The sequence below is a fragment of the Oryzias latipes genome, chromosome 14 (genome assembly GCF_002234675.1).
Source record: "Oryzias latipes chromosome 14, ASM223467v1".
In the NCBI taxonomy this organism is placed as follows: domain Eukaryota; kingdom Metazoa; phylum Chordata; class Actinopteri; order Beloniformes; family Adrianichthyidae; genus Oryzias; species Oryzias latipes.
Genome location: NC_019872.2, coordinates 3,148,632 through 3,160,919, shown reverse-complemented (window position 1 = coordinate 3,160,919; position 12,288 = coordinate 3,148,632). Strand labels below are relative to the sequence as shown.

Here is a 12,288-nt window from a genome sequence, read left to right as displayed (position 1 = left end):
AATTTATGGTTTTATTGCTTCTAAAAATACAATAATTTCGGTGGTCTTCAACAGTAGACGCCTGTAGATACCAGTCCCCAATTTGGACATACTGGTATAGACCCCTTTTTATGATTTTTTTTCCTTTTTTCCTTTGTATGTTTATCACTTTTATTGTTCTTAGTCTTTCCTTATTTTTATACTACTTTTACAGGTGTTTTTATTCTATATGTTTTACTTTTTGTTATTTGTGGTGTTTATAGTTGAACCTCAAGTCTGTAAAATAAACACATTGAATAAAACATTTCTTGTCACAAAGTGTTTATATGGTTCAGCCATAGTGTTCAAACAAAACATTCCTGTTCCAGCAGAGCTACTGATGTTCAGAATGACTTTTCTGTTCAACGTTTTTGAAATATGGAGAGAAATGTTCCCACATAAAAACACTGAACGCAAGGAAAAACACTCATCTGCTTTTGTTTCTCTTTTATCTCCCTTCAGTTTTCTCTTTTTATTTATCCTTCATTTCTTTTTATTCCTCTTTTATCTCCTTGGTAGATGACTTCTTGGCGTACAGCTCCACCTGCTGATTAAATGGATTACTGCAGCTGGATATTCAGGAGCCGGTTTAGCTCGTGCTGGTTTGCGGCGCCTTCCGTCCGTAAACCAGGGTTCGAATTCGGGCTGCTCCCTGTTCCCTTCTCTACTTCTGTGCCGGTCCCAAGCCCGGTTGCTTTGAGAAGGTTGTATCAGGAAGGGCGTCCGGCGTATAACATTGCCAAATTTACCATGCGACTTGTTTGCTGTGGCGATCCCTGATGGGAAAAGCCGAAAGAGTTAGAAGAAGACTGCAGCTGGATATCCATTGTCAGACTATCTCAAACTTTTTAATAAATACTCCTCACCTTCATCCATCCAGCTTACCCCTTTTGGGGCCACAGGGTTGTCAGAGCCTACTATCCTGGTCACTGTTGGGCAAGGCAGGGTAGACCCTGGACAAGTTGCCTGTCCATCACAGAGCACAAAAGCACACTTTTAGAATCAGAGTCAGGTTTAACTGAACTCTTGAGAAAATGGGATGAAACTACAACTTTAAGGGCAATCTTGAAGTATGTTGTTATGTTACAGTTATGCATGTAATATGTTTGCTCTCCTTGCTGTACTTACATTTTGTACAATAAAGTTAAAAAAAATAAACTGTCTTCACCCACTTCCTGAAAACATTTAAGCATAAACAGAGCAGTAGTTATCATTGATTTCTTACCAAAAACAATCCTAAAGTTTTTAAAAAAGTTTCTTATGTTTTTTTTATTGGTATAATATGAGATACTGTTTTACAAAACATCACAAAAGACTTTCCTGCCACTTGATACATGCTCAGGAAGAAATTGGCTGTTGAAAATGACAAAATTTGTTGTATGCCCGAAGTGCCATTGTATTTATTACCTTTGATGAAGCAATGAGGATATTACTGTATATCTTAATCAAACTTGGGTTGACTTGTCAATACTTTTCACACCTGTTTTTAAACATTTGTGGGAAAATATAAGTGCAGAGCAAACTCAGCTTAACAGAGCAGATGCGTAATTCAAATTTGTCATAAACAATATATGTCTGGAAAAAATATATGTGCTTTTGAAGTATCGTGTGCACATAAATTGCTAGGCAAGGCACTTATCAAACAAGTGATACATTTAATATCTAGAGACAATACATGTCTTAATGCAGTATCGCCTTTGCACATATCATAAAATACGGTGTAGGTACCATCGGCCTGGAACTTCCGTTCGGGGTCCTTTCGACTGAGTATAACGTCACACTACGGTAACCCCACTTGGACAAACTACAAACTGCTCTCTACTCTCACTGCAAATTACAATGCCATCCGCAAACATCATTGTCTAGGGAGATTCCTGTCCTACCTCGTCTGTCAGCCTGTCCATCAGCATACAAAAAGGGACTCAAAGCTGATCCTTGGTGTAGTCCCACCTCCACCTTGAACTCCTCTGTCTGACTTACAGCACGTCTCACCACCGCCATACTTCTCTCATACATGTCCTTAACTACTCTGACATACTTCTCTGCCACTCCAGACGACCTCATTCAGTACCACAGCTCCTCCCTCGGCACCCTGTCATACGCCTTCTCTAAATCTACGAACACACAATGCAGCTCCTTCTGACCATCTGACCATTGTGCTCCTGTCTACCTTCCTCAGTCCTCTCTACATCCCACTTCCTTTTAGCCAACCTCTTCCTCTGGACGCATTCCTGTACTTCCTCATTCCACCACCAAGTGTCGTTACCGTCTTTCCTCTTTCCAGATGACACACCTAGCACCTTCCTACCTGTTTCCCTGATAATCTCTGCTGTAGTTTCCCAGTCATCTGGAAGCTCATCCTGACCACCCAGGACCTGTCTCAACTTCTGCCTAAATTCCTCACAAGTTTCTTCATTCTGTAGCTTCCACCACTTGGTCTTCTTTTCTGTTTTCCCTCTCTTCTTCTTCCTGACCTCCAGAGTCATCTTACACACCACCATGCGGTGCTGTCTGGCTACACTCTCTCCTACCACCACTTTGCAGTCATTAACCTCTCTCAAATGACCTCGTCTACATAGGATGTAGTCCACCTGAGTACTCCTACCTCCACTTCTGTATGTCACTCTATGTTCCTCTCTCTTCTGGAAGTAAGTGTTGAATACAGCCATTTCCATCCTCTTCGCAAAGTCCACCACCATCTGTCCCTCCAGATTCCTTTCCTTCACACCAAACCTGCCCATCACCTCCTCATCACCTCTGTTGCCCTCACCAACATGTCCATTAAAGTCTGCTCCAATAACAACTCTCTCTCCTCTGGGAAAACTCTCTATGACCTCATCCAACTCACTCCAGAATCTCTCCTTCACTTCTAACTCACAGCCAACCTGTGGCGCATACCCACTGACTACATTCACCATCACCCCTTCAATTTCTAACTTTAGGCTCATCATCCTGTCTGAGACTCTTTTCACCTCTAGAACACCGTTCACAAACTCCCCCTTCAGAATCACTCCTACCCCGTTTCTCTTCCTATCAACACCATGATAGAACAGTTTGTATCCTCCTCAAAAACTATGTGCCTTGCTGCCCTTCCACCTTGTCTCCTGCACACACAGTACATCTACCTTCCTTCTCTCCATCTCTAGCTAGTCTAGCATCATAAGCGGTGAGTCTAAGCCCCGCCCCCGCCTCTCTACCTTTTCGTTGTTTCCCCCGTGTGCAAACCCCCCTCCAGCGTGTTCTACACAGACAGCACAACATACGGTCATTGTAACAGCAAGGTGACAGGATAGTAGGGGCGCCCTGATGGAAATGTAATTCATTTTACGCGGAAATGGGTGGTTTTAGTCTGGGGGAGGCGTTCACATGTCCCTTACGAGATCGCCACTGACTGTCTTTTTAGAAAAACTTTCCATCCCATAACAGACTCTGGTCGGCGCTCACAGCTGCAGACACGCCCCCTGTGCGTTCACGCTGCTCTCTGCCTGCTGCCAGCTCGCACTACCTGGCGGTGGTAAAGGCACCATAATCTGAGAACATGACAGTTATTTTACAAAAATACAGATAGCCGCAGCACAAGGATGAAAGAGCGGCATGCGGCTCCGGAGCCATAGTATGGAGTCCTAAACTGTTCATAATTAAATAAATAAATATGACCTTGTGCAACCACACAATCGACCAATAAATCTCTCATAAATATATAAAAAGATCATGAAATTGGGAAAACCTGCACACAGATTTTAAATTAGCCATAATCTTATTAAATACATTTCATTTGACTTAAAAATCTGTTCATCATTTTAAATCATTTTAAATTTTATTATAATTCTATCTTATTTCAGAATCTAAGATTTCAAAATCTTCAGCGAACGTATGCACCACATCACGCACTCAGCTTTGCGCTTTATTTTTGTGATTATTATTAAGGACAATCTTCTACATGTGCTTTATTACTGTTGTGATCATTATTAAGGGCCTGCTCGCTGTAGAAAAAAATCTGTACGCTTTTCAGATCTTTTCCATGCGTGTTTACTAGTTAGGAGAGATGAACACAAACCAAGGATTCGACCGGATTAAAAATACAAAGTTTTATTTACCTAACAAAAGTTCTAGAACAGATTAAAACAAGTTTAAAACAAGTTTAAGGCAGATACCTGGGTACTCAGTCTATAAAATCTGCAAATGCGCAAGAAACTACAGGCGCCTTAGAATGCAAGCCGACTGAGAGACAAAGGAATTCCTCCGTGCAAACTCTTTTTAATGTCGGATCGAATCTCCTTCTCCTGGACACATCATGGTGGCCGAATCTCCGTCCCTGGACGCTCGGATTGGCTGACAGAGGGGCCGCCCGCTTCCGTCTTGACCATATGTGGAGATTCACCCCACAGTACCCCGCCAGAGGTGAGCCCCATGTCTGCTCACCGTCAAATGGACAACAGAGATGCCACTGGTATGCACTGAGGTGATGTGAAGGAATTTGTTTTATTATTATCATTGGTTAAATGTATGTTTAAATGTTAACTCAGATTGACCTTTTTACCTCTTCTAAAAACTGTTGTGTTTGTTCATCTGCTTCTCATCCCCAGCTAGGAAGAGGGGGTTTTACGACACTGTCCTGAGTTGATAAGGAATACTGTTTGAACTTAGAATCCACCAAATGGGTCATTATAAGACACCCCCTAATGAACTTTTTCTCTTTGTTTTGAAAATGTTGCCTCCTTCTTGTGTTCTTAATAAAAGCAGCACGAGGAGAGGCAGACCTTTGAGAAGAGAAGCGTGGTAGATGTTTTCTGTCACTCTTGCTCCTCTCCCTCGTGGACGACAAACTTGATTCTTGTTCTGGTTTGTTGTTTATAATTGTATTTTTCTTTAATGTCTAGATGCATTTATCTGACAGATGATAAGTCAGCTTGGTCATCCACATGAGAAGGGTTTTATTGTCTGTTTCCCAGGGTTCGGATCCTTTGAACAGATAGTAAAACTCTGGCCAGTACAATTTCCTGATCCTACAGGAAGGTCTGACGTCTCTTCAAAGAGGTTTACAGGGGAAAATTTGCCTCCTGCAGCCATAAACCAAAAAGGCAAGTCACAGGAGAATAAGCTTTTAGGGTTCAAAAGGAGTTTACGACACACTAAAGAACAAAACCTCAAGTAATAAAAAGAATAGGATGGAAAACATACATTTCTTTATCGCTCATGGTTTTTTTAAATCCGTTCGGTCAGTGCTTTTTTTCTTCGCTGCAAGGAGGGCCCGAAAGAAGATGGGTTAGCATTAGGCTAATATTTGCTTCAAACATTAGCCGTGGAGGAACTAAAACTCTGAACGGGAAATGAGCATCTTGGATGTAAATATGTGGAATATGTTGCAGTGAAATGGAAACAATGTATTTAGTTGTTTTGTTATTTGTTCATATACCGCAAGTTATAGGCAGCCGTGGTTCAGCGGTAGGGAGGTCGACATCTGATCTTGCCCGCCCATGTGTTGAAGTGTCCTTGGGAAGACACTGAACAGTTGCCTCTGGTGGAAGGCTGGCACCAGTGTTTGATAGCAGAGCCGCCTTGAGTGTGTGTGAATGGAAGGCACTTTGTGCATTCGAAGTAGGAAAAGTCCTATGTAAGTATTTGCCATTTACCATATCATCATTCGCATATTGATCATTAATATCGCAAGTTTTCCTCATATTGTGCAGCCCTACTCACTCATGTTACTGAACAGCCTGTTTTGTTATAGTATTTCCTGCTTCGGTTTCTCTTGCATAGACGAGCACTATTAGTTCATTAGCTGACCCACCAACGGGCAAACTGCGTCTGCCGATGGTCCTGTACTTTTGTCTTTGATTATTTATCATAATGGCTTGCCTTTTGGCTTAGCGGTCATCTTGTCTGCTGTCCAATGAGGTCTTGACCTTTGACCCCGCACATGCGCAGTCACCTGTGTGACTCGGTCTTTTGTGTTTAGTCTGAGGGGGCGTGACCAGAAGTGACATCATTGCTTGGAAGCTGGTTTTCTGATTGGTCGTTGCTCCACAGGATCGTGGTTTTAGCTGGCGATACTCTGCCCATCGAGGTGTACTGCCACCTACCGGTCATGTGTGAGGACAGGAGCTTGCCGTACGCCTACATCCCCTCTAAAGTGGTGAGTCAGCAGCTCACCTGTGCAGGTGTTCATCTCTTTGAGGACTTCAAAAATAGCAGTATTGAAAGCGGATTCGCAGAGGCGATCCATAAAGGGATCTGCTGAAAGGTGAACCACCACCGACAAATTTTATTTGCTTTCTTTAGAGAAACACATTTTCTCAAACGAGAACAGAACACTAAAGGTGGACATAGATTATGTGGAAGAAAGTTCTGGAAGTAAACACTGAGATGATCTCCACTCACAACCAAAAATCACATAAATATGAATAGCTTCCAATATATTTATACACCAACCTAGAAATTCCTTACATCCAGTGAAGTATCTTTGGGTTACAGTAGCAGCATAATGGGATGGAGATGTCTTTGGTGGTTGGAGTGAACAAACTAAACCTGGGTTGTGTCAGAATTCCTTCACTACTCACTGCATACTGCGTTCACCTTTTTGTAGAGCTGTCTGAATCTACAATCCCAAAATCCGGTGCCCTTGAAATTTCCCAGCAGTCTCACCAGTGTGCATCAATGCTCACTAGGTCGGCGAATATAGACCACAGTACATTGCATCAGAACAATTTTTGCCAAAATAAAGTATTTAAATGTATTTTTTTAATTAAACCATCAATGTCCCGGTCTGTGCTGCCGGCTCTCCAACAGGCCACAGCGTAGTCGTGGATAGCAGAGGCTACCACAGAGTCATAAAAAGTCCTTAAGAGAGGCCTACACGCTCTAAAGGACCTCAGAAGGTGGAGGCGACTTTGGCCCTTCTTATATAGGGCATCTGTGTTGTGAGTCGAGTCCAGTTTCTTGTTGAGTTGAACACCCAGGTACTTAAAACTGTCCACTATCTCAATGTCCGAGCCCTGGATGCTCATTGGTGCGTGTTGTGATGTTCTCCTCCGGAAGTCAATCACCATCTCCTTTGTCTAACTGGTGTTCAAGCACAGGTGATTACGCTCACACCAGTCTCACCCCCCCCCACCCCCCGACACACAGCCAACAATGAATGGCCAAGTCGTCAGAGAACTTCTGAAAGTGACAACTGCCGGTGTTGTATGTAAAGTCTAATGTATAAAGGGTGAAGAGGAACGGTGAAAGCACCATCCCCTGAGGAGCCCCGGTGCTGGACACCACCTCAGACACACAGTTGTGTAACCTCACATACTATGGCCCGTTGGTGAGGTAGTTGGTCGTCCATGCAGCCAGTCGTCCGTCCACTCCAGCCCCTTCCAGCTTCTCTCTCAGCAGAACTGGTCGGATGGTGTTGAAGGCGCTGGAGAAGTCAAATAACATGACCCTCACAGCGGTTTAGGCGACCTCCAGGTGAGTCAGCGCCCAGTGCAGCAGGTAGATAACAGCATCATCCACCCCGATGTTCGGTCTGTAGGCAAACTGCAGTGGATCTGTCGCGGTGCTGACCACTGAGTGAAGGTGGCTGAGAATGAGCTTCTCCATGGTCTTCATCAAGTGGGAGGTCAGGGCTACTGGTCTGCAGTGGTTTGGCTCCTTAGCGTGCGCCATCTTAGGAACCGGAACCATACAGGAGGTCTTCCACAGGACCAGGACCGTCTCCAGGCTTAGGCTCAGGCTCAGGCTCAGGTTGAAGATGTAAGTGACCACCTCGCAGAGCTGGTCAGCACAGTCCCTGAGCAGTTCGGGTCCGATGCCGTCTGGACCTGCAGCTTTCCTGGTTCTAAGTCACCTCAGTTCTCTCCTCACCTGATTAGAAGTGAGGCAAAGTGGAGTGGAGGTGGGGGGCAGAGATGGTATGGCTGTGGATGGGGGTGGTGTACAGTGATAAGAATGCTTGGGGGTGGGTGTCGCTGCTGGACTGGAGATGTGTGAAGTGGAGCGGGGAGGGCTGGAGTCAAACCTGTTGAAGAACAGATTTAACTCGTTGGCCAGGCCCTGGTCTTCATCAGATGTCACCATGACTGCTCTCTGTCAGTGACCAGTGATGGTCTTTAGACCTCTCCACACACCCCGAACATTGTTGTTCTCCAGCTTCCTCCTGAAGCTGTTCTTGGCCTGTATGATTTTGTATTTGAGTTCATGCTGAACTCTCCTCTGTTCCTCTCTGTCCCCTGAAATAAAAGCCCTCCTCTTCTCCTTCAGTAGGACTCTCAGCTCTGGGGTTACCCAGGGCTTGCTGTTGGAGAAACACTGCACCCTCCGAGTTGGTATAGTGTTCTCTACACAGAAGCTGATGTAGTCGGTGTTGCAGAGTGTCTCCCAATCCGTAGTCTGGAAACAGTCTCTCAATCTCTCACTGGCCTCATCAGTCCACGCTCTCACTGACTTCTTCTGGGGTGGTTCTCTTCTTGCCCTGGCTCTGTATTCAGAAGGCAGAAGGCATCAAGTTTGTAATCAGAGCAGCTGAGTGACGTTCGTAAGTCCAGCGTCTTGTTCTCCCTAGTGTGGCACTTAACGTGCTGAGTGAAAGTGGGGAGAATGGAGGAGAGCGAGGCATGGTTGAAGTCCCCACTGATGAGAAGCAGTGCCTGCGGGTGCCGGGTCTGCATACGCGTCACCCCTCCATGGAGTCGCTCGCAGGCTGCCTCCATGTCGGCCGATGGAGGGATGTACACGTTAAACACTATAACATGAGAAAACTCCCTCGGGATGGAAAACGGCGGAATACCCACAGCGAGAACCTCAATGCCACGCGAGCAAAGCTGTTCCTTCACAGAGACGTGCGCCGGTTTGCACTATCTCTAATTAATAAACACCTCCAGTTCTCCTCCTTTCTTCTTACCACTGTCTGTCGAACTCCTGTCCGCCCGAACCAGTTTGAATCCATCCAGGGCGACCACGGAGTCCAGTGTCGATTCGTTCAGCCACATCTCAGTGAAACACATGAGGCTACACTCCCTGTATTCCTGCTGGAACCGGGTCAGCACCGTCAACTCAAGATGAGTGTCTGAGCGAGTTGTCAGACCTGCCCAAACCATTGCCGGCCACAATCAGAGGAAGCTCCGCCCTTACCAGTTTCCACTGATGAGCAACACCCTCCTGAGATGCAGCTGCGTTACCTTCAACGAACTCATGAAATCTGATATGATTTCATTTCTGCTGATCTGGACTCACCGAGGAGTTTTTGAGTTTTTTATTTTATTAAAAAAAGATGATGGAACAAACAGACTTGGAGCCTTTTATTTGAATTAAAGTGTGGGGGAGGGACTTCGCAGCTATAGAAGGGTCAGGTTACATTTGATGCATAAAGAACTGAGATGTCTTTCATCAGCAGCAATATTTTTTAGCCTGAACATGATTTAACTGCATCTTGCATCTGAGCACCTCAGCTCTTTCAGGCCATCCATCCATCTGTCCGTCCATATTTCTAAATCATCTCACAGCGGCATAAAGAGAAATGAGTAGTGTTGGGCAGATGAAGCTTCATGAAGCATTGAAGCCTTTCATCCAGTTGTTCATTCCAGTGCTCTCCGTCACAAACCTACACTTCGAAAGGTTCCTGAAGAATTCATATCGTCAAAACTCATGGCAAAGTCTGAACTGCTTTCTTAATCAGTTGCGTGGTATACAGTCGCTCAGTGAAGCTTAAGGCATCCTCATTTTTAGCTCCTCCCCTAAATGAAGTATATGAAGCCTCGATACCCGAATTGCAGAGACGCCTCAATACAGAATGTCACGTTACTAGATGAGCTCCGTAAGCAATGTAACAAAAATGAAACACTTGACACCGAGAAAAGTATTTATTGCTAATAAATAAAAAAATAAAAATATAATTTTTAGATTAAGTAGATTGTGATTCATTTACCGTAAATTCCGGACTATAAAGCGCACCCGATTACAAGCTGCACCCACCCATTTTCACGTGTTTAACTACTTTTAAACATACAGAAGCCGCGTCAGAGTAAAAGCCGCATGTATTAGGTAACATGGTAAACCTGACAATTCACGTCCTGACTCCCAGCATGGGTAAGGTTCATTACCACACTGTGGGAGGAGTCAGCTTTACCTTCCTCAGTTATGGTTTATTTATTTATTTTTTTAGTTGTTTTACTTATTGACAATCTAGGTATCACACATAAAATTACAAACAGTAACCATATAATCAACATTACATCCCTCAGTTATGATGAGGAAATTTACATCCACGATCCCCCATTTCCCATGAGTCTTAGGGGCTAAAGGTGGGGCCAACGCCCAGCTCGTCACACTGTTGTACGTGTTTAAGAATGAGCAAGTAGCAGCTGTGCATGGAGGGGTGAAAAGGAACAGCTCTCCTTCCGCTTGTGTCGCGGCAGCATTATGGTACTAACAGGGCTGGTTAAAAAAAAAACACAAGTAAAATAAAGCTGCGGCGACTGAAAAGCGCGCGCCTCAGTAGTAAAGTAGTGGCTTATAGTCTGGGAATTACGGTACTCAAAGTATGAAAACCTTAAAAAGCATCATAAAATGTGAAAGGCTGGTAATCAGTGAGATGACAATCTGGTGTATCATTACACAGCTCCAAAATTGCTCACTTTTTTGTTGCACTGGTATTTAGGTTGGGGTAATTAGGGGCTATAAGCTAGCGGGAGAGTTTAAAAACAAAGGGATCATGGGAAACAAGCGGAGGCTTACTTCTGCACAACTTGGAGGTGAATTTCTGATGAACTCCTGCCGCTCTGCTGAAACTATGTCCTAGAAACCGACAGGCTTGATTTCTTTTGGCCAAAATACAGAATAAGTAAGGGATGATGCCTTACCAAGTGTCCGTTTTCAGAAATGAATGGACGACACAGAAGCCTGAACCCCATGAAGTCAGTCAATTTCTGACTCATACACTTGTTTGGTTGCAGTTCGTTTCTTCTCAATCATCCTTTTTTACGCTACACCACGCACTGTGGGCTTTTGACATAGAAGAAGAGAACGCCCCCCAGATTCCCGTTCAGGGACACGTCTCGTAGTCTCCATCGTCCTTCGCATCAATGTGGTAGATGTTCTCTTCCACCTGAGTGGGGCGTTTCATCTGCGGGGGGAGGCTCGGCCTGAAAAACAAACACCCAGCTGTCAGTCCAGCTTCACATGGAGCATCTCAACCCCCTGCTACCTAAGATGGAGCGGTCCTTGTTGCAGCTGAGTTTGAAATGAAGATCCACATTTAGTTTCTCCTGTAATGAACTTCTGTGTTGGAAAACCTGTCTCTTTCTCAGTTTTAGTATAAACATGAACAATTTAAAAACACGATTTAACAAGTGGAAATCACTGCTTTAGTCAAAACTGGTTCATAACTAAGCAAATGGATTTGAATAGAAATGAAGGAAAAGACAGCAAATGAATACATGAATCTGAAGTGAGTGAATGGAGGATTTTTGCAGTGTGACACCTTTAGCTAGATAACCAACCATCTTGCAGTAGTTTTCCTCTCAGGCTGAGCTGAAGGTTAAATCCTGTTGAGAACTATTGATTATAGTCTAGGAACTGGATCATTTTTGGTGGAATACAGACTAAAGCAGGAGTAGCCAATGCGTCCATCAAGAAGGAAGTGTGGGCTGGACACATTTTTGTTTGGAAATGAACTTGAATGTGCTGCTGTCAGATCAAAATACATCAAAATTGTTATACAGCCTATTTAAAAATATAACACTGCTATAGTTTAAATATTGTAAACATGTAAAAACTACATGTTATAAATAAATGGCTCAATGGCCGCAAAAAAGCGTATTTTTATGGTAAAATAGTAAATGGTGTATACTTATATAGCGCTTTCTACCTTCTTACGAAAGCCCAAGGCGCTTAACAGTCACAGTCCCATTTACCCATGCACACACACATACCCACACTGATGGCGGCTCCACTGCCGACACTTGGACACATGGGCATGCAAGGTGGGAATTGAGCCTGCAATCTTATGATCATGGGTCAGCCGCCCTACCGCTGCACCACGGCCGCCCACTTATAAACAGTGTAGTGAGATTTTTCAGCTCTCACTGTTTTTGTCTGTAGGAAACTGGACAAAATGTTTCTTTTAGAGGTGGGACACCCCTGGTTTACTTGTGGCATGAGCTTGTGATGTATTTCTGACATAATTTAACAGGAAAATGTAATCAAAACAAAGAAAAGTCATCTTCAACACAGACATGTCAATGTCTTTCAGTGCCAAACCAAATGTATTCAAATTTTGTTTTTCTT

General features: G+C 44.1%; 1 protein-coding gene across 2 annotated transcripts in view; it reads right to left on the bottom strand.

Annotated features, from left to right (window-relative positions):
• Nucleotides 1–10,204: 10,204 nt before the first annotated feature.
• Nucleotides 10,205–12,288, bottom strand: part of LOC110013855 (hepatitis A virus cellular receptor 1 homolog) — a 42,423-nt gene continuing 40,339 nt past the window's right edge. The window contains exon 7 of one of the 2 annotated variants that reach the window (XM_023962697.1): nucleotides 10,205–11,144. In XM_023962697.1, the coding sequence (XP_023818465.1) occupies nucleotides 11,045–11,144 (100 nt within the window). In that variant the 3' untranslated portion in view covers nucleotides 10,205–11,044. The remainder of the gene's footprint in view (nucleotides 11,145–12,288) is intronic. The other variant, XR_002874635.1, reaches the window with a different exon arrangement.